This window comes from Xenopus laevis, chromosome 1L, assembly GCF_017654675.1.
Source record: "Xenopus laevis strain J_2021 chromosome 1L, Xenopus_laevis_v10.1, whole genome shotgun sequence".
Taxonomy (NCBI): domain Eukaryota; kingdom Metazoa; phylum Chordata; class Amphibia; order Anura; family Pipidae; genus Xenopus; species Xenopus laevis.
The window spans coordinates 174,273,828-174,297,131 of record NC_054371.1 but is presented as its reverse complement, the minus strand read 5'-3'; the positions used below and the strand labels follow the sequence as shown (position 1 = coordinate 174,297,131).

Genomic DNA, 23,304 nt, shown 5'->3' with positions numbered 1-23,304 from the left:
GCTCCCGTGAGTCTTACCATCACTATTGGCGTCGATATTTAGCGAGCCTCTTTCTCGCTTCCCGTTATCGCAAGAAATTTGACGCATGATAATGGCGTCTATGAAGTTGGCCGCAGTCATGGTGGTCTTACCGAGTGATCGGAGCTCCTGTTCCTGCATGGAAAAGGGTTTATTTGGGGTCTTGTCCCTATTGTGCTGCTCACTGGCTGTCACTGTAGACTGGTCCAGGGGCTGATGCTGTTGGCCTTTCCCCTGTCCGTTGTTATACTGGTGAGCTGAACTGGCCCCACTTGTGGTGAGTGGCCGAGACTCCACAGCCTTAATGGGAGAAGTCTGTTCTATGGCTGCTGCAGACAGCTTGGAGTTATAAAAGTTCTCAGTCCTAGGGCGTTCTAACTTGGAGTCACGTGTCCTAGTTATATCCTTATGTAACATGACATGCTCAGCAGACTGGTAGCCATCACATCCACTAGCAGAGCGATGAGACCCTGCAGTCAACTGCATTGATGATCGGATGGGTGAAGAGCTTGATGAAGTTCTAGAAGAAACAAACATGCTATATCACTCCAGGCATCCACTTCTCACATCACGCTTTACAGAATGACATTACTTATATGAGTAATTACGCTAATAATAGTGCAAGCCTCTACATATACAGTATATAGATCAATTTTGTCATACAAATTGCTTAATTCTGGCAGAGCTGAGAATATCGGTCCATTTGTGGGATGTGAGTGACTAATGAATGCAGTTGGGAGCTGAAATATACATTTTTCAGATGGTAGAGACCATTCGGACCTTGGCAGGTAGGGAATAATGGCATTTGAGATCTAAAAACAGGATAAAATGAGCGATTGGTTTATATAAGCAACAAGGTCCACTATTTACTCCCTTTCTGCCAGTGGTACAATTTCATACCTCCCTTCTACTTTGGCAAGAACCTGGTGCTGAAGCTGCCCCCCGTGTAATGGCATGGATTGACTGTAGCCCAGCGCCCAACATTTAAATGAGTAATTCTTACCGCAGTACTGATGGGGTGGAGCTTTCCATGCTGGTCATAAGGTTTTTCATGCTTGTATTATGAAGAACACTGGGCCGCTGCTGCACGGTTTCATGAGTCCGTGGTGACACTGGGGAGTGTTGGTGGCTGTGACTGGGAGCTGACAAGCGTCCACTGCTCTGTTCTGTGCCTAGAATCAAGGCAGGCTGTTACTGATCAATAGTTACAGACATGTGTATCCATCAAACCTGCGGCCTCACATTATCGACTGTTGCAAACCCATCTTCTTGTCAATTTCCTATCTCTACATTAGTAGTTTTACTAAACATTTTCAGATTTTACTAGTAGGGTGTAAAAGTGCTCCCCTGCTGTTTGACCTTGGGGAGGGGCAGCTTAAATGGCAAACTTTTATTTCTCCTGAAGCTTTCCTCCTCAGTTCTAATGCCACATGTGATAGGAGTAATTGTATATTAAGTTATTTGTAGGGTGAGTTATATGTAGGGTATTAGCCAACTAATGCAGGGGTTTCAAAATACATAGGCACTGTATATAAGTAGTCTAATATATGTCTGCCCCCCAGAATACTCACCAGGTCTCCATATGGGAGCATGCTCCACAGTAGTAGACAGCACTGACTTTTCACGCTCTCTCTCGCGCTCAGGAGCTGATGAGGTCTGTTTGGTCACATGTGAGCTGGTTACTGAAAAAAACATATCAGAATCACAAGAGCAATCAGGTGGAATAACTCACACAGCAAATGCATTGAGTTGCAGCATGTGGTTGCAATAATAGTACAGAGAAATATTACCTGGGGAGTGTGGGGAACTGCTGTGTCGGCTACTAAAGTTCTGCGGTGCTCCAGAAATGTATGTTATCCTATCCATTGTGGCAGCAGATGGACTTGCAGACTGGGGAATGAAGACGGGCAAATGTGGCACTTGGGAGAGGTCTATAATTCCTATAGAAGGCAAAGAGAGAACAGCAGTGAGCATGAAATAGTAATTCAGAACAGAACTTTAGTTTTTTAGTAAAGGAAAGGAAAGAACCCAATGTTGCCCCTGAAGTATGGAGTAGGTTTTGCAGAAGCACATAGAACAGTCCTGCTTGTGGCATAATCCAAGAAATAATTTGTACTGTATGTATATCTAATCTATGTTGTTCATCCAAGTTACACATATGATACAGCCGGTTAACTGAACACAAGCATCTGTAACATTGGTTACTGTGGATGATTTCACCTTACTAATGTATGGGCTAATGTAATTGAAAATTCTCTATTCAATGATTGGTCATGTAATCACAGCAACCAATAAGCAGCTTGCCATATATATATATATATATATATATATATATATATATATATATATATATATATATATATATATATATATATATATATATATATATATATATATATATATATATATATATATATATATAGAGCTTGTTGCACAGAGCCTTGTTTCCCATAAATACAGTATTTTTGGGGGATTATGGTAGTTCCCATATTAGTAGCCAATAAGCATATATTAGAATGGAACAACATTTATGTCTTGGTATTCCTTTCACAACTATGCTATAGATTGCATGGCCTACATAATGACTAATGTAATATTTAACCGTTTAAACATGTTCTTTTAGCATCCCAGTCACATAACATACACTTTTATTCTTCATTTGTACCACCGACAACAAAACATTGAGAGCAGCAAAGCAAAGTGAATTATCCAATATATATATAATTATATAGACTGCTCTGCTGCAAGTACAAAATGTCACAGCGGAAAGCAGAATGTGCTACAAGCTAATAGGCACAAGGGGGGCTAATACTTAAATCCCATCCTAAGCAGGCATTATATACAGGGCCCCAGAATGCGTTGTCCTCTGGCACTCTGTGTGGCATCAAAGGCATGACTGTGCGTGGGGGACACCCATTTTTGTCCTACTGGTATGTACCAGTGTATACAAAGACAAGTACAAAAAAACATGAAGCTTTACACCTCCTTTTTTTTTTGTTTTGCACCTCGCTCCACGATAAAGGAGTCCTTAAAGGAACAGCAACACCATAAAATGAAAGTAACAGCAATATAATGTAGTGTTGCCCTGCACTGGTAAAACTGCTGTGTTTGCTTCAGAAACACTACTATAGTTTATATAAATAAGCTGCTGTGTAGCAATGGGGGAAGCCATTCAAACACAGGATACACAGTAGATAACAGATATGTTTGGAAGAATCCCATTGTATTCTTCAGTGTTTATCTGTTATCTGCTGTGTATCCTGTGCCTATTCTCCTTTTTCAGCCTTGAACGTCTGCCCCCATGAATACACAGCAGCTTTTTTACATAAACTAAAGTAGTCTTTCTGAAGCAAACACACCAGTTGTCCCAGTGCAGTAGGACTTTAAAAACACTATTTTTTGTGTTACTGTTCCTTTAAGAGTTCACTGCTTTTAGTGTAATTCTGTACAGCAGGAGAGGCCAAGCTGCAAAAAAAGGCCTGATATTTAACATTCTTAATGTATGCTAATGCAACTACAGCTTGCTTGCAATATTGATAGTGAGGATTGCATTTGGCCGTTAATGCTATACAGGAATTGACAGATAGGGGAAAGACAGATATTCAGTGCCTACTTCGAGGACCTGCTGAATAGTTGAGAGCCAGGGCAGAATCCCTCTGCTGCAGGCCACGCAACATGTCTGCCCTCTGTGCCATGGCAGAAGCTGTATTATGGTGCATGTGCTGTGAGGTGATGTAGTCATTGATGATAGTCTGGCGATTCTCCATGGCAGCAGTATCTGGGTAACCACGGATGAGGTACGGTGGGTAGAGGTGAGGGTAGGCGGGATTAGGTGGCAGTTGTCTGGGCAGGTAATAGGCAGCTGCAGAAAAGAAGGAAATATGTATTAGCTCAGTCACATGACATATCAAGAACGACAATGGGGTCCGTTTACTAAAGTGCGGTAAATCTGACTACGTTTCCGCATATTATCGCTGAGAATATTTTTCCGCGAGAATATTCGCAGCGACTAAGTTTACTAAACAGTGATATGCTCAGAAGTCATTGCGATCACTTGCGGTAACTACGTTAACGAACCAGCTTACATTAGCGGTAATTTTAGCGAGTTGTGAATTTTCTGCGAAAAATTACGTTTTTGCGAATATTTATGCTATAACATAGTCTTGTTTTATGGCGGTTATTATGGCAATTTTTACTGTGACATTTATGGCCAGAAATGCATCTTCAAAACTCATAAACTTTATTGACTGATGATTATACCATCCAACAACATCACCAGAGTAATACCAATCAAACATGTCTGCATCATATAAACCCTTCTGCCAATAGAATCATAGGAACAAGAAATGATACCAGTCAATCTCTTTGCTTCATAGAAATGCACAGTTTAATGTAGCCAATCACAATGAAACCAAAAAAGCGTAGCGGCTGACGAATCCTTGGACTGTGATGCCGCTGCCAATAATACACCTCTGAGCTGAAACTGCTGCTGTTGCACCAGATAGAAGCAAAAGCCAAAAACATCCTGTCAGCAATAGCTACAGATCTCTCTCCTGTCAGCAAAGAATGATGGGTAAAAAAAACAGTATTATGGGATATTTCCTGCCCCTTGAGAATTTTCTGGTGAAAAAAAATACTTTTACGCCACTGCATAGGTGGCGGTAAAAGTTTGCGCATATTCTGGCGTTGATTTTGTCTTTAGCACATTTCGATGTTTAGTAAACCAGGCGTTAATGTGTACGTAGCGTTATTTTCAGCGAATGCGATAACTGGCAAACAATTATTCTTGCGCAAGAAAATTCGCGAATTTATATTTACCGCAGGTTAGTTAACTGGCGATAACATATTTGGCGAAAATTCTGTCTATATATTGTGCGAATATTTTTAACGCACTTTAGTAAACGGGCCCCAGTTCACACGTCCCTGCATTCACATAGAAAACCTGTTATAATTTAAGGCAAAGATGCTTTTATTGCTACTTATTGCTAAAACACATGACTGTTTGAGGCATTATGGTGTTTAAATGTTGGCTAGCACAAGAGAAATCAGAACTAGGGTTGACTATTGGTTTTATGGTTTTTACACCACTAATGTGAAGTGCTGGCATAGCTGTGTGTACAAAAATAGAAATATTAAAGTAGATCCCAGGGAGGCCCCGCAGTACAAAGCACTGTATGTATTTCAAAAGTATACCTTACCTGCCTCCAATGGGATCCCTCTGGAAATGGCTGCGGGGTCAAATGCTAAAGGTATATGACCTCTATAGAGCTCAGCCTGGCTGACTCCACGCAGTAAGTGCTCATAGGAGGATAGATGGTGGAGGTGCTCTGGGACAGTGGTGTGAGGAGACTTGGAGTTTGCTACATCTCTCGGATTAGGGGTACTCTTCCTTTCCTGAGGCACAGGCTTTCCAGATGTAATGCTCCCTACGAAAATATAAATAAATCAATTGCAAGTTAAGAAGGAGCAGAGCCACGGAAATGGCTTTTTAATGTTAGTAGATCTCTCATTATACATGCATATCCATAGTTCAGAACTGTATTTAACCTGTTTACACTTGCAGAGCTTATTTCCAAATATTGGATAAATTTATGAAGCTGAAAAACACATATGTTCTGGTTGGTACAGCAAAGAAATAGCACACAGGTAAGGGACATACACTGTCTTGGTGAACAAGAATAAACATAAGAACAACACAAGTAAAAATACTAAAACCCTGAGAACAAAGTGAGAATTTCCAAGCAAGTAATATATTACCTTCAAGCTGCCTTTGTGAAGACTCCCTTGTGGTCACTGGAGATCCTCTATTCAAATGGCTGCTAAACCCTGCCCCATGGGCAAGTTGGTGCTCTTCATATGAGTGTGGACTGTGTCTTGGCTTGCTTGGATCTGGCACAATAACAGGAGCCCCCCTTGCAATGGAGCCACCAGAGTTAGTAACAGAGCTGGGTCTGTTTTGTAGTGCCTCCTCATAACACACTCTCTCCATAGTCCTTGGGTCTTGCAAGACCTCCATGGGGTGCAATGTGTGGAACGACCTACCCGAGTTACCGATTATTGACCGCACATCATGTTTTTTGGCACTTGAAGATGAGGAACCACTGTCGTATTTCAAAGGGGTACCCTGCATTAATAGAATAGACCAGAACATTCTTATAGAGGTGAGGGAGAACAAAATAACACATTATATATGGAGATTTCTTTCTTGGCATTTTGTTAGAATGACACAGATAGAAAAGTATGTATTCCTTGGGAAAACATATGCCAGCTACCAGGCCGTACTATGGTGCCATGCCAATATTAAGAAAGAAGAAAGAGTTTCTAAATAAAAGAATTTCTTTTTTTTTTAATTCTTGCATCTAGCCAGGCCCCGAGATCTCTTCCAAGGTAACTGGCATAAAAAATAAAGAGTTTATTTCCTTGGAGGCTGAACAAATATCTGGCTGTGTTGTTGGCTCCCCCATTTCCTGCTTAGAACCAGCATCACTATGGAGAAATGCCCAGTTATCCAGCAAAAAAAACAACTCTGCCCCAGGATTTCCAGGCTCCGTGTCCAACTGAGTTAAAGGGACCAGTGATTCGATTAGTTCCTTTCTATATTATTTCACAAGATTGTTGTTGTGCTAGAAAACCAACTCATGGCTATGAGACAGATTTAGCCAGCTTTTCCATTTGTTCTTTCTATGAGAACCCTTTGCACAAATGATTTCAATTTAAACTGCAGTTTTGTCAAGAAAAATGTTAACCTAATATACATGGGCATTTTTCATTTCTTTTTTCAAAATTATTTGAGAAATACTCCAAAAACAAGTATACATTAAAAAATCCCTTTAAGGGGGAATTCAAACTCAAATAGAAAAACTTCCACTGAGCATACTGTACTGTAACGTAATGTACTGTAATGCACCCCCTGTTGTAAATTAGGAGTATATTATAAGTCACCTAAGTTTTTGATAACCTGTATAAATGAATATATGGTCATGGAACGCTTCAGTGACTAATAATATCAGGATATTTTAAAATAGGTGGTGCATTATTCACTATATTCACTATAAAACCAATAATCCTTTGCTCTAGGTTCTTCCCCACATAAAGTGCTTATCTCTCCATCTTGTCTGGTACAAGCACTTTGCCGTTTTGCTAATAAAGAGGGCAGAGAAGTTGGTTTTGCTTCACTTCTATTCTTTATAAAACAGCAAAGAAAACAGTCACTAGGGAAATAAATCTGTCTGTATTTAGCAGTGGCCCAACATGCCCTCTAGTCAAACCTGAATATGTGATATTTTACACTCTTTTGTTTCATGCCAGGAAACATATTAATGTAATACCTGGCAGCACAACCAAGTACTGCACCTTCACATAAAGTTAGGAAACCTTTTGGTTCAGTTTAATGTATAGGCCGAGAGCATGTTGTACCATACCTGTGTGATTGAACCTTCCTTATGAACCCTGGGCGTAACCTGCATTTCCGGTGTGTGCCTCATTTCTTCCCTGGGAATCTCATGGACAGATCTCCCTGCTTCCTTCACTGTTGCCACCATGGCTTCATGTGCCTTCATCTTTAATTGACCTGAAAGACCTTCATGTGACCTCACTTTGTAGGCCTCAGGCAGACCGCGTGGTGGAGTGCTTTCTCGTTTCAGCTGCTTGGCTTCCCTTCTGAGGTAGTCCTCATGCACCTCAGTGTAAGGACGAGGGGTACCTGTCCCAAAATACAGCAAGTTGAAGGACCAGTTGGCAGACTTACTTACATAGAAATCCCAATACAGAAAACTCCCCAAAAACTACCTGATGCGCATAAAGGCCACTTTGAGAACTATGCTTCCTCTGTGCACATGAGGCTCCCTGATTTGTGCAGTAAACACATTTCTCCTTGACCCCTATACAGTGCTATATCTGACATAATGTCCAAAAATGCAAATAACTTGTTGCCACAAACCGTATCAGTTAGTGATAGCTCAATCCAACAGTGATCTGGGTTTGCCACGTCCAGAAAAGCGATATCATGTAGGAAATGAAGATTTCACTGGAGAGCTTTTTTAGTGAAACAGTGAAGACGTTTATTCAAGATGCATTAAAGCACTACATGTTTCGGACCTCTGGGGTCCTGTAACTGCACCAGAAGAAGGACCCCAGAGGTCCGAAACATGTAGTGCTTTAATGCGTCTTGAATAAACGTCTTCACTGTTTCACTAAAAAAGCTCTCCAGTGAAATCTTCATTTCCTACACTATATCTGACATACCAATGTTTGCTTTCCATGTAATATTGGCAATGCAAAAGCTGCAAGGTAAACTCACTATGTTAGAGTAATTAAAATCAAAAGCAGCGCCAATGCCAGTTTACAGATAACTTTTTCATCCCATCTAAATCTGAAAAATATAATTACTGAAGGGAGAGCATGATTGAACATAATGCAATAAAACTACCATGTGTTATGGAGCCTCGGAGGTGTTGCAGTGGTTCCTTCATACTGTGGGGGCTATGCCGATCCCCTGGAATTGCTCTTCCAATAAGACCTGATTATGAAGAAAGTGAGAAATCATTATGGTCCAGAGAAACATTATTCAATAGCAATGACAGCCAATCAGCACCTTGTACATCCACAAAAGTTCCATGATTAAAATCTCAGAATATACATCATCTATGATACACTAAACAATAACACCTTGTCTGGAATTTTTATCCAGGATTCTTCCAAATATATTTGCTAACTTTAAAAAAAAAAAAACTAGGAACAGAACAGAACTTGGCAACAAAACTGGTTGTAGATGTCTTTCATCCTGTCCTTTTTGGATGGAAAATATTCAGATGTAGAAACCTCTGCAGGTTTTTTGGCTTATGTCCTGAGGTATACACAAAACATATTAGGGCTCATTTACCACTGCCCCCAGCATAAGTACAAAAGCAACAAAGTGCTGAAAAATGTGCCCAATAGGGTCAATACTCACAGAAGTTGCAACCATGGCAATGGATGGCAGAGGCTACACTATGCACCTTATAGTCTTATAAAAATTGGGTGCAAACTACAGAAAGTAACACTGTCAGGCACAAGGGAGAATTGTACATACTGTAATTCCTGCCACGGACAGGTGTAAATATTTGCCTCCGCTGAACCTTAGTAGTCACACATCTGAACTTGCATGTTGCCCCATGCATAACAAATGGGGCCCTATTAAATGACAGCTCAAGATCTGGTCACAAGCTCTGATTGCCAATGTGTTCTAAACAGGAACAACAATATAATGTACTGTTGCCCTGCACTGGTGAAATTGGTGTTTTGCTTCAGAAACTCTACTATAGTTTATATAAACAAGCTGTTGTGTAGCCATGGTAACAGTCACTCAAAGCTGAAAAAGGAGACAAGATACACAGCATATAAAGCCTGTAGTAATGGAATGGGATTCTTCAGAACTGATAAGTTATCTACCACGTATTAGTGATGTGTGGGCCGGCCCGATACCCGCGAGTTTACCCCGCTTTTGGGCCGACCTTGCACTCTTCTTCGTGGGCGGGTGTAAGTGCGGGTTGAGATCTTCGCCTGCTTTCCCCACTCGCCACCATCCCGTCATATGCCGGCTTCTGACTTCCGGGTTCTTTTATAGAAGCTGCGCCTGCTTGCCACGCCCCTTTTTTGACGTCATCTCCGGTGGGTCGGGGCGGGTCTGTAAAAGGAACCCGGAAGTCCGAAGCAGGTGGGCGCGGGCTAAGGGAGGGCGGGTTAGGGTTGGGTGCGGGTTGGTGAAATCCCGACCCACACATCACTACTGTGTATCCTGTGCTTGAATGGCTGCCCCCATGGCAACACAGCAGCTTGTTTATATAAACTATAGTAGTCTTTCTGAAACAAACACATCAATTTTATTTACCATTTCAGGGCATCAGTAAATTATATTGTTGTACCTTTAAACCTCTTCCACTTTTTGGTGTTACTGTTCCTTTAACAAATGGATCTTAAGGGGTAAAGGAAGATGCTATTTCTATTTAATTATAAAAAAAAATCAGATTCAATGCCAATCTTAGATAACAATGGATTGTGAATCAACAACAACAAACAAAAGCACAATTACTGTATTATGTCAGAGAGTGTCAAAAAACAACAACTAGGGATTCATCTGGAAAACCAGACATACCCTCAATGGGACCAGCTGGAAGCTCACGAACTTGCAGACCTCGTGGCACCCGTCCCTCCATCATGTCATAAGTGCGTTTAGAATTACTGGTCTCATGGGAGGAAACTGCTGTCCGACCATCCTCCTTTGAATTCTGAGTTGTGCTTCCTGAATAAAAAAAAGGAAGAATGCAGCATTCTGTTAATCATTGCTTAGTGTAGTAAAATGTCTGTTTCATATATATTATTTACATACCCCAAGTCTTTCCCACTTATAACATAACAAATCCTATTTACAGCTGCTGTGTTCCTTAGTGCAGCAGGTCTAAACATTTGCTCTGGGTTATATCAGAACCACTTTAATCAGGCCTCTAGACAGAATAATAAGAGCAAAGGAAACCTCATTGGTGTGTGCCCACCACCGCCAGAAGCAGAAACACAGTGGTAAGAGAACACTATGGTCAGTTGCAGGGATACACAACATACCGAGCAGTTTGAGCACATTTGATGAGAACGTTATTTAACTTCAGTGGACAAAAAAAAAAACAGTGTTTACACTTATACAATTATCTTGATTTGTACAAAAATCCATTTGTTTCCAGGTTACATTTTATCTAGCGCTCAGCAGTGACTAGAAGCCTTGATGACCTGTTGACAGTTTCTGGGCATGCTCCTCAAAGATTTCTAAATATAAAACTATCATATGGTTGTCACTCAAAGAGGACTTCCCTCAGCGGTTTTGTGTTTTCTGGACCCACCTTTAGCATAGTTCTGTTTAGTTTATCTCAGCAAGAATAAAATTAGACTTTGATGAAAAAAACACATTGACAAATGACATTAATCGGGAAGGGTTGGCTGGAATTCAGTTAAAAAGGGTGTATTGTAAACAACAGAACAGCAGTGGGAGTATTTCTGGTATTTCTTGCCTTTCCAGTAAACTTAATGCAATTTCATGTTTTTCCTGAGGTGAAACATTTGCAAATTGTATGTGGCATTTACCGGTTGTGATGCAGTCCTGCAACCCATAGCAACCAGTTAGTTTCATAGTGCTAGTCCAGTGGAATCCAAATGTTGTGGGCCACTGCATGGGGGCATCATTTTACTCCACTAGTCTGTTTAACTCTATGGGTCATATTTATAAAGCAGTCTATTTATGTTTATGCCAAAAAAAGTGTAAATATTTGGAGTGAAATTCCTATTTTTTTTTTACATAGCTTTATAAATACCTGCATGACCCCCAAAGGCAGAAAAAGAGAAAAAGACTTACCATCAAGGGACAGAACGTGTCCCTTCTTGCCTTCATATATGACATGCCCTTTAGACAGGCCCTCCCGGACTCCTGGACTGTCTTCTCCCATTATTTTGGTAATGGTTCCTTTGTAAAGTACATCAGCAGGAGTACCCTGCAAAAGCACACAAAATACACCAGAAATAAGTCTGTAACTGTAAATTTACATATACTACTATTGTTATAAATAATAACAGGAAGGAATTTGCACAAACTGATTGTGGAGGTTTCTATCTTGTGGTCAAGTGACTTGTAATGATTCCACCCCCCCGTAAACTTTACAATACAAATATCCTGCCCCAATAAGGACTTTCATAAGAATGTTTTAGTCATGACATGATTTAGTATTCAGCATACAGTTAAAGGAGACATTTTGTGTAAAAATTAAGAATGTACCAGAGCATTATACTCATTTAGATATAGAAGAATTGTGCTTAAAAGGTAGTGTTTCAGGCTGATTTATCGAATATTTCTGCAGAAACACTAATAATCCCTCCCTTCTCTTCCACTTCCTGCTCCCTGAATTCCCAAGGCTGTGCAGGGGAGCCGGTGGCTCTCAGCTCACTGTATTGTAGGGCAGGAACTAATCAGCAGCTAGCAGGACTTGATAGGGAACTGAAGCCTGCCTGTGCTTGTGTGACAGCAGGGCTGATTGACTGTCCCCCCTCCTACTGTGCTTCTGGCAGGGACCATTAGGACACGCCCACTCCTCATTTGAAACACAGACAGGGACCAGAGAACATCTATAGGGAGCACCAATAAAGGGGCTATTTTTAAAGATAATATTAATTTCTAGCACCATGTAAAAGCAACACCATATATAATGGTGTATTTTAATTTATCATATATGTCTCCTTTAAAAGAAAAAGAGGGCTGGGGGAAAAAACCCACCCAGCCTGGGAGATCAAAACTGTCTATTTGGTTGTCCAACATGTAGGCCTCCAGCTGCAAAACAGCCTTACCTACGTTTGGGCTCTTCATCCTGCTTTCCTGCAGCTACTTTTGAACTTCAACCCAGCCCCAGTATAATAATGTGAACCAGAAACAGATGTAAGGACAAATTACACGAATGAGCTGTTACAATTGTTGTTGCTTTAGAATGTGGACTATACTCTTGTACCACACTATTGCACTTAAGACTTACATGAGTAATGGATCCTCTGTAATTAATTGGTGAATTCGAAGGTGGCCTACTGGCTGGATTGCCCTTGCTGAGACTTCCTCCTTGAGATGTCCCTGCAACATAAATTTGGAAACATAAAGTACTAGGAACCAGTCTATACAAGGAAGAATTCTATAGAAGTATTTTATTCTTTTTAACCAGTCTATACTGCTTTTCTGGAAAATATTCCCCTCTCCCCTTGGTGTTCCAATAACTGATCATAGCACTGTGCTAGAATGATTGATGAACTTTGATTGAAAAAGCTTAGAGGGATACGGCACTTATCTAAACATTCCACGACTTGATTCCTGAAGGAGGCCTATTTTGTACCTACAGCAGTCTGATATTCGTACCTTAATCGCTAAGGAGAGCTTTAAGAAATCAGGCTGACCTCCATATGGAGGCAACAACCTGACTTCCTGCACTCTCCATGGTAACTTAGAAGTTTGGGGGCTGTGAGAAAAGCAGCTGAGGTTGTGGCAGAGTTTTATTGAAATAAAATATTGCTGCTGTAGTTTTATAAATAGATGGAGTTAACTTCAGCAAACCTGGACCAAAGTTACCATTTTGACCTTTTAAAAACAGACGGTCGAATGTGTAATACCAATTTAATAAACTGAACCCTGGGTTTCCTCATTAATGCTTACTAAACTCCATTAACTAAAAATGGAAGACAAGGTTTTTTTTTTTTAAACAATTGAACAATGCACCAGATGATTAATCTGGAGATTGTATCTCTGAATTGCAAAATGTTGAATGACAAAAGCTGGTGCCATACCCCTAAAAATGGAGGTCTCCTGAGAAGTCTGCACTGCTAGGTTCTCTGGCTGGCTTTGCTGGCTTCGAGGTGACAGTTGCTCCTGTTTCAGGAATGGCACTGAAAGACAAATTTATATAATGAGTATGGTGTCAATGTTTTATTAATCGTGGGCACATGTTATATGTGGATACAAACTAACTATGGGAGAATCGTATGGCCCACATCAGTGATGGGCAGCAATGAGAACACGGCAAATGAATGACAGAAGGACAGACAATGGCAGACTGACACAGGAAAGAATAAAGCATAGAGATATACAGTAAAGTAATAGTTTGTTTAGTGTGTAAACAGCAGTAGCCATGCCCAAGACAACACTATGGATCTCACATTCAAAAAATATGTTTAAAGTATTAGCACCTCTTCATTATGTTAATCTGTCCCAGACTTTAGCAGGGCAATAAAAATTATGCACAGATGCCTTTCCTCCTCTGATCTGAGGTATAAAGTTCACAGCATATAAAAACAGAAGCCATTAAACTTTATTACTGCGAGAGAGAGAGCGATAAACCAGCATAACAGGAGGTAACACCTTCTCTAAGGATAATGACCTGGAACATAGTTAGGTTCACTACTACCTAAATACAGTAAATGCAGAGATTACCTGAACGGGCATATTGTAAATGCCGCACACAGGCACTGAAAGGTTTTCTTATGGATAAGTTCCTATGTGAGATTGCATATGCTATTATTTTAGTGGAGGAACATTTCTTGCACATCTCATTTCATGCTAGGGCTCCCATATTTTAAAGAGGCCAAGGAAGTCAAGAGGGAAGAGACAGAGAATAGCCATTTTTTTTGGTTGCAATGGGTAACACTGGTTGAGGTGAGGTTCTGAGCATGGCTGGTTGAGCCTGGGTGTTACAAGGTTTGAGATCAAATCTGTAGGAAGCGAACACCAAACCACCAAAGGACTATAATGATTCCTGCTTCTTCTATAAACTCCACATGCCAATTTTACTGCTTTATGGTACTTTTTTTCCAGACACTCGGTACATAGGCTAAATAGAATGATTCCCAGGCACTTAATGTAAATGCATTATATGCTACTTTAATGCAACTAAATAGTCAGCATGTTTTAGCTGTCACAAATTCAGTGTGTATATGTAAAAAGCAACAGGGTTTCAGCCGCAGCTATAATGTAAAGGTTGATAACATTGTCTGATTGCTTTCTGCTTATGCTGCAGTGTGATATTACCAGCAGTCTGCCCGGGCAAAGCAGCTACCAAATAATGCAAGTAATGCTGAAATCCCCCCAAATCTATTTGATCACAGACCATGGCTAGATCCATATATACAAAAAATCCCAATTTCTATAAAGCTTATGGACCAGTGTATTTATTGAACATTCCCCTACCTACAGGAACCGGTGTGGATAAAAATACAATCCATCATTCAGTTATTTTTTAACCCACTTATCTTGGTGTGAAATAAATCTAGTTATATATATGCAAGCTCTGGGTGCCATTTGATTTTTTTTTTTTCACGTTTCCTACCTAGAGTTATTTACACAGATATGCAACATACACAGTGACCACATTTGTTATAGCCATGGAAGCAACCACTTGGCTTTTAGTTAATGCTCAATCTTAGTGTTAGAACCCTGTGCATAAAAAAACAACCTTGTACATAATTAAAAATAAACCTCACCCAGTTTTTTAGGGTCCATGCTCATCGGTAAACCCATTGTGATTGACCCAGCAGGGACCTTTGCATGTTCTGAACCATAAGGAACGTGAAGTGGGATGGGAACACCCTAAAATAAAATGTCAGATTTCAAATAAAAAAAATTAATAACAGACCCATTTAAAGTATAAAGAGCATATGTGCTATTTATTACAAAGAAAAGAAAAATACCAAGCCAAGGATTTTTGAGCACAAGCATGCTACGGCAATTTCCCAAATGGCTGGGACTATGAAAGCAGTGTGTAGCTCACGGACCAAATAAGTTAAAAGATACTGGACTAAAGCTAGTCGCATACATAAAATCTCCTGATTTTACCTTCACAAACGATACTTCCCACCATATAAAACTTACCTGAGAAATGGATACTATGGGTCTTTCTATAGCCGCCGGGGGCTTGCTGGAGATAAGAGGAGGGGGGTTGGATATACTGGTAATGCGAGGGACCCCAGATCGGGAGCCGTCATGCAGGTTTAGTGGCACTGGATGGCCTGTTTTGTAGACAATAACAAAAACTCACTCAGACTGATGCTGCAATAGCATGGGTTCATATTCCTACCAACATATTTACTAATATATATATATATATATATATATATATATATATATATATATATATATATATATATATATATATATATATATATATATATATATATATATATATATAATCACTGTTCTCTGACATAAGGGAAATAAAAATAGCATATTATGGTAAATGTGAATACTGCAGTGTAGTGTTTCTTTAGATCCTCTCTAATGGTCTCGGAATACTTTCACTGCAATGTCTGAAACAGTTTGAATGACTATTAAACATGAGGCGTTGCCCCCTGTTTGCATTCCCTTGAGTGCTGGTAACAATTTCTTCTGTACGCTGCTGGGGGGGGGGAGTGTCGTCTCCCCAGGGGCCTGTGCACCAGACAGGATTGCTATATTAGAGACCCAGGTGTGCTTGTGAACTACTTGCTATACAGTTGCATTAAAGTAATAATGTAGAAAGAAGCCACAGAAATGTACAGGCTGCTAGCAGTGCTCTCTTCCAGTGTCACCAAACTTATGTATAAAGAGAAGATTAATGTCATATATTAATCAGATATTGTATAATTAGGCTAATAAGTGTTAATGATTTTGGTGAAGTGCTTGTCTTTTATAAAGCAAAATTCTTGCTGAATACGTCAGAAAGGATAGCTGGAGCTACAAGCATAAATAAGAAACATTCTAGCAGCAGCATACCTGGTGATATCTGGCTCCAAAGTACTCCCCCCTTTAAAGGGGTTGTTCACCTTTGAGATAACTTTTAGTGTAGTTTTAATATAGAGAGTGATATTCTGAGAAAATTTGCAATTGGTTTTAATTTTTTATTATTTGTGTTTTTTGATTTATTTAGCTTGTTATTCAATTAGCATTTAAAGCAATCTGGTTGCAAATTACCCTAGCAACCATGTATCAATCGGAGTAAATCACTGGAATATAAATAGGAGAGGGCCTGAATAGATAGATGAGTAATAAAAATGAGCAATAACGATAAACGCATTTGTTTTTTTAGAAAGGGTCAGCGACGCCCATTTGAAAGCTGCAAAGAGTCAGAAGAAAAAGGCAAATAATTATAAACCTATAGAAAATAATATATAAAATAATGAAGACCAATTGAAAAGTTGATTGGAATTGGGAATTCTATCACATACTAAAAGTTACCTTAAAGGGATCCTGTCATCAGAAAACATGTTTTTTTCAAAACACATCAGTTAATAGTGCTACTCCAGCAGAATTCTACACTGAAATCCATTTCTCAAAAGAGCAAACAGATTTTTTTATAATCAATTTTGAAATCTGTCATGTGTCTTGTGCCTGCACTTTAGGAGAGAAATGCTTTCTGGCAGGCTGCTGTTTTTCATTCTCAATGTAACTGAATGTGTCTCAGTGAGACATGGGTTTTTACTATTGAGTGTTGTTCTTAGATTTACCAGGCAGCTGTTATCTTGTGTTAGGGAGCTTCTATCTGGTTACCTTCCCATTGTTCTATTGTTTGGCTGCTGGGGGGGGAGGGGGGGGGTGATATCACTCCAACTTGCAGTACAGCAGTAAAGAGTGATTTAAGTTTATCAGAGCACATGTCACATGACTTGGGGCAGCTGGGAAATTGACAATATGTCTAGCCCCATGTCAGATTTCAAAATTGAATATAAAAAAATCTGTTTGCTCTTTTGAGAAATGGATTTCAGTGCAGAATTCTGCTGGAGCAGCACTATTAACTGATGCATTTTGAAAACATTTTTTTTCCCATGACAGTATCCCTTTAAAGGTGAACCACCCCTTTAACTACTATAGAAATTGCTTGAGTACTTGTGATAGCCCACATCGTGGAAACTGACTACTATGTTTCCAAGCCTCAACTGGATTACAAATAGTGGCAAGGGTGCTTAGTTAATTGCACTGCAGGCAATGGGGGTTGATTTGACAGTGCCTCCAAAAGGTACTAAAAATCATGGGTGCAATGAGACAGACATTGCCCTGTGTGACATTGCCAGGAACACTAAGGGGCACAATAATTGAATGCCCTAGCTTTTGCATCTGATTGCAGACTGTAAATACAAGATGGTGCTTTGTGACTGTATTTTATATGGTACAACTTAAGTTCCTAAAAGAATAACATTTGTTTCTGCTTTGTGTTGGCTGTCACATTGTTTCTTATTGTAAAACAGGTTATACTAGGAAGTGAGGGGTGTTGCAACAATGAAATAACTTCTAAGAATGTGATCATGCCAAAAGGGTGAGTTAGTTGGCCCAGGCAGTACTTCTCTTTGTTCTATTTTATTGCATATGGTATAAAAGCACATCTGCTAAAGAAACTTTGTGTTTTATTTTATGGGGTTGGTCATCTTTAAATTAACTCTTCGTATGATGTAGGGAGTGATATTCTGAGACAATTTGCAATTATTTTTCATCTTTTATTTGTGGTTTTTGAGTTATTTAGCTTTTTATTCAGCAACTCTCCAGTTTGCAATTTGAGCAATCTGGTTGCTAGGGGCCAAATTATACTAGTGGCCACGATTTGATTAAGAGACTAGGATATGAATAGGAGAGGCCTCAATCCAAAGATGAGTCAAACAATGTAGCAATAACAATATTTGAAGCCTAACAGAGCATTTATTTTTAGATGGGGTCAGTGACCCTATAAATAGTTGGAAGAAGAAGGCAAATCATTAAAAAAAAAAAAACTTACAAATTAAAAAATGAAGACCAATTGAAAAGTTGCCTAAAATTAGCCATCCTATAAAAATACTAAAAGTTAAAACAAAGATGCTTTCTTTATTATTTAGAATTTGTATCCAAGATAACTTGCAATTACAGCCTGCACATAAATTTGTCCCATGAAACTAAGATCACACAGAAATAGCTCTCTATTTAAGCCATGTGTTCTTGCAGCTTAAAGGGCAGAGACACACGCTCAGATTCGGGGAGATTAGTTGCCCAGCGACAAATGTCCTCTTCTTCTGGGCGACTAATCTCCCCGAACTGCCTCCTGCTGGCTAGAATGTAAATTGCCGTCAAAATGGCAATTGGTGCACTTCGTTTTCCGAAAGTCGCCCAAAGTTCGGAAAACGAAGAGCTCCGAGTGCCATCCCACCGGCGATTTCGATTCTAGTTAGCAGGAGGCAGTTCGGGGAGATTAGTCGCCCTGAAGAAGAGGAGATTTATCGCTGGCGACTAAATCTCCCTGAATCTGAGTGTGTCTCTCTGCCCTAAAGGTTCAGATTGTCCCATTTCCAAAAGAGAAAAGACCTTTTAGTTGCTCACCTTGCGAGTTATATAAGGACAGGGACTCGGAGGGAGATGGGGGCTTTATCACTTCTCGGGCAGGCACTTGACTTTGTGGTGCAGCAGGTGGCCAAATGGCAATGCATGTCGGCTTTGCACTTATCCTTGGTGCTTCCACCTGTAATCCCAAGTATGGGGGTTTTTCTGCAAATAAATAGAAACAACATTAAATACATTTATTCTGAGGAAGGTGCAAGGTTATACCAGCCAAGTGGTTATCAACACTGTTGTACAAGATGGAATCTTAAAGCAACGACAAGCACTTCACTATCAAACCAAAAGAGATGTGCTGTTGGTAAGGAGGATGCCTGTATCACACAACAGCACAGCATAGGAAACAAGCCGTACATGCAGATCACGCTATTATACAATGATTTACACCTGGTGTGGATTTTCTAATTCTCTGATTTTGAAATATTTCTCTTTTTGTTCTGGAGCTCATTTGTTTAATTGCCTTGACCAAGAGGACAACCAAAAAAAAAGATCAAATGACTGACTCTGGCCCTTAGAGAACCTGCAATATTCATAGTCTGCTTCCACTGCTTTCTTCTAACCACGCACTAAATATTAATTTAAAGATGAATTTATGGAATGAGATCATCGGGATAAAATATCTAGCCATGATGAGAAATGTCATTCGCATACTAACAGGCTAGTTGCTTTATTTTTCTAAGACCGCCTTTAAGTCATGTGAGACAGAGCTCTTGTTGGGTGCAGGGTGGCATATGACTCCCGTGCTTTATACTTAACGGGCCAGTAACACCAAAATCAGTGCATAGTATTCATTTTACTTGACAAATTAATTTTTTCCTGTACAGAAGTCCAGTTATATATGGCAGTGTTATCAGATATAATATCATAGATTTTTTTTCTGCTGTCTGCAAATATCCCACATTTATTATGCTCAGTGGAGAGATATAATACATAATCATGACCTGCACCCCAAAGGCTTGTGTACACCCAGTTAACTTCTAGGGAGACCTATGAAGGTGAACCAGTAATGTGACAAGAGCTTGCTATATGCATGCCCCTGCAATCAAACGCTATGCCTCCTCTGAATACAGTAGCTGCCCCCAGCAAGATTATTAGAACCACTAAAGTTCACTCAAAGGGGATTTGTACGCAAAACCTGTATTTTGCATAATGAAAGCAAAATGTAATTATTTATTTATAATAGTCCAGGCATGGGATCTGTTATCCGGAAATCTGTTATCCAGAAAGCTCCATCTTCCATAGACTCCATTTTATCCAAATAATTCAAATTTTTTAAAAATTATAACAAAACAGTACCTTGTATTTGATCCAAAGTATTATATAACTAATCCTTATTGGAGGCAAAACCAGCCTATTGGCTTTATTTAATGGTCAAATAATGTTTTAGTAGACTTAAGGCATGGAGATCCAAATTATGGAAGACCTATTGTCTGGAACTGGAAAACCCTAGATCCCGAGCATTCATGAATAACAGGTCCCATACCAGTAATTGAAAACTGAGAGCAGTATTTGTTTATTTTGTTCTCTAGGGATAGAACTCCACGGACGATTTCGGCGTGATCTGACGGACTGTGCAAAAACACAGGCGTCAAGTCGGATGCAACGGAAATAAGGTAAGAGATAGCAATGTCGGATGGTGTTGCAGCATTCGTCCGACGCAACTGTCAGATGCAGACGATGTATCTGCATCCGACAGTCGTGTTGCGTTGGATGAACGCTGCGACTTCATCCAACATTTCTATCTCTTACCTTATTTCCGTCGCATCCGACTTGACGCCTGCGTTTTTGTCAGTGCGTCGGATCGCGCCGAAATCGCCCGTGGAGTTCTATCCCTATGTCTGGTTCTTGAAACAATGTAACAGGAGTCAATCCTGGTTTCTGCTACATTATTTCTGGTGCCAGAAACGAGTGCAGAGGATGCAAACAGCCACACAGGTACTACCCTTAAGGGTAAGGCCAGACGAGGAGATTCGGGGAGATTTTGTCGCCTGGCGACTTATCGCCACGTCTTTTGCGCGACTATCTCCCCCAACTATCTCGCCCAAAATTGCCTCAGGCAACTTTGGGCGACTATTGAAAACGCATCGCCGCATGTGCATTAGCGCAGGCGATTTTGCGCTGTAGCCTATGGGGAAAAGACGCTGAGGCAGTTCGGGGAGATAGTCGCGCAAAAGACGTGGCGATAAGTCGCCAGGCGACAAAATCTCCCGGAATCTCCTCGTCTGGCCTCACCCTAATAATAGTTACATTTACAAATAACTTTAAGATCATTGCAAATCTTTGACTTATATACATTGTAGCATTGCTTACATTTGCATATTGCTTAATTGTACAAAAACAGATTTTGAACAGAGATCCCTTAGACTTTGTTTTCTGTTTGTCTGTAGGTTTTATTTGCTTACATTTTGTTGCATGTTTACTTTGCATGCAAACTGCTTCTGTGGTTGATGAGCTTAATGGGTCCAACAAAAAAACAAACAACAAACTTTAGGATTATATTAGATAAATATTAGAAAATAAGAGTAAAAGAGTGACCATACATGGGCTGATAAAAGCTGCTTACAGATCGAGTTGGCAGCTCACTGGCCCGTATATGGGGCCCGCCAGATTGTCCAGATATCATATCATAGAGACCTCATATCGCTCACCTCAATGTGGGCATATCAGGCAAAGGTCTGCTTGTTTACTGTTCTTGCCAAACAAGCGGATCTTTAAGTGTATGGCCACCTTAACAGAGATTGAAGTATTCAAATAATGTTTACTACTTCTTGGACTGCTATCACATTCTAACTAAATCCAGTAATCTGGAGATTCTGAAGTTAATCTAACTAAATGTGGGGCAGAGATATCATTAGTGCACTGTGCATAAGTGCCAAGTTTAAATCTCATCAGCTGCTTAAAAATAAAATAGGAAACAATTGGCTGTGATTGCCGGGGTCTCAAATTGACTGCATTTACAGCAAAACTTGCACGGGTATGGGATCCATTATCTGGAAACCCGTTATCCAGAAAGCTCTGAATTATCAAAGTAATCCAACTGTTTAAAAATTATTTTATTTTTCTCTGTAATAATAAATCAGCACCTTGTGCTTGATCCAAACTAAGCTATAATTAATACTTATTGGAAGCAAAACCAGCCTATTGGGTTTATTTAATCTTTAAATGATTTTCTTGCAGACTAAACGTATGAAGATCCAAATTACGGAAAGATCAGTTATATGGAAAACCCCAGGTCCAGAGTATTCTGGATAACATGTCCCATACTTAATAAACCTGCAGAATAAATCCTGGTATTACGCAATGGCTGAAAAGAGCATTAAGTTGTGTTTATATATTACCTTCACGCATAAAGCTAGTGACACCTATAGGGAAGCTTAGCCATAGATCAGTGTTGATGTACGGTCACAAAACTCAACCTCAATTTTAGTCAAATATGAAAAGCAGAGAAATAGTAAGCATGACCTGCTGCACTCATTCATTACTGTAATCGTGCTATAACCTCACCATCTTTTTCCACAGTCACAGGACTGCTCCGTATGGGGCTGCTGATTATCTGCTGCTCCTGTTCAGCTGGCACAAGAGGCTGAGGGAGCCTGGGGAGTGCCAGTCCATCCAGGGCCTCATCAGGAACTTTTGTGATCTGGTCTTGGTAAAAGGCCAGCCCATGACTCATCTGTTGCTTCACTGGAGCGTTTTGAGCAGCTGACTCAGAGAAGCCTTCCGATATCTGAAAGAAGGACAAGGGTCACTGAACAAACAGTATTATCACCAGACAACAACACCACTCTTTCTGAACTTGTGTGCCAGGATACCTTATTAAAATGGACCAGTCTTTCCACAAGAGATCCCTATTCACACATGTATTGCTTACGGGAAATGACTCATCCAAAGTGGAGTTGTAGTGTGATGCATCTGGTTAGAATGCAAGGAACTAAAATGCGGAAATTCCTGCTCAGGCCATGAGAATGGCAACCAAAATTCCTACTGGTTTACAATCCATGGAGAGTTGCATACATTACAACAGGCAGAGCAGTAACAGAACAGTGAGTATCTGCTTATTTGTACAACACTTTAATTATTAATTAATAACTTATCACAGTTACCTGGCTCTTGTAGAAATGTAGTACCGGTATAAATGTAGACCAATTAGTTAATAAAATGTAACAAGCATAAATTGTTGCACTAAATGTGCATGGAAACCAACATGCAGCACAAGCACATAAAATGATGATTGAGGCTTGTTGCCTACTTGGAACAGTGTTGTTATATTAATATAATGATAGGAGGGGAAAAAATATTCCTCTTTCTACGAATAATGACTGGGTTGTAATGCAGTTATATGAAGACACTCTATATTAAGCTCTAAAGGTGTCCTGTTTACGTCTTTACGTTTACGGCACTCCAAATAAAAG

At 39.9% G+C, this 23,304-nt stretch overlaps 1 protein-coding gene across 11 annotated transcripts in view; it reads right to left on the bottom strand.

Moving 5' to 3' along the window:
* LOC398642 (nuclear receptor corepressor 2) overlaps positions 1-23,304 on the bottom strand; it is a 225,038-nt gene that overhangs the window by 21,633 nt on the left and 180,101 nt on the right. For 9 of the 11 annotated variants that reach the window (XM_018262644.2, XM_018262635.2, XM_018262620.2 and 6 more), the window contains 17 exons: positions 22,397-22,619; positions 18,878-19,042; positions 15,434-15,570; positions 15,046-15,151; positions 13,357-13,455; positions 12,561-12,652; positions 11,396-11,531; positions 10,151-10,297; positions 8,447-8,536; positions 7,440-7,720; positions 5,776-6,142; positions 5,217-5,444; positions 3,632-3,880; positions 1,809-1,958; positions 1,590-1,700; positions 1,022-1,190; positions 18-538 (listed from right to left, as the gene is read on the bottom strand). In XM_018262644.2, coding sequence (XP_018118133.1) covers positions 18-538; positions 1,022-1,190; positions 1,590-1,700; positions 1,809-1,958; positions 3,632-3,880; positions 5,217-5,444; positions 5,776-6,142; positions 7,440-7,720; positions 8,447-8,536; positions 10,151-10,297; positions 11,396-11,531; positions 12,561-12,652; positions 13,357-13,455; positions 15,046-15,151; positions 15,434-15,570; positions 18,878-19,042; positions 22,397-22,619 — 3,271 coding nt within the window. The remainder of the gene's footprint in view (positions 1-17; positions 539-1,021; positions 1,191-1,589; positions 1,701-1,808; positions 1,959-3,631; positions 3,881-5,216; positions 5,445-5,775; positions 6,143-7,439; positions 7,721-8,446; positions 8,537-10,150; positions 10,298-11,395; positions 11,532-12,560; positions 12,653-13,356; positions 13,456-15,045; positions 15,152-15,433; positions 15,571-18,877; positions 19,043-22,396; positions 22,620-23,304) is intronic. The other 2 variants (XM_018262628.2, XM_018262652.2) reach the window with 2 other exon arrangements.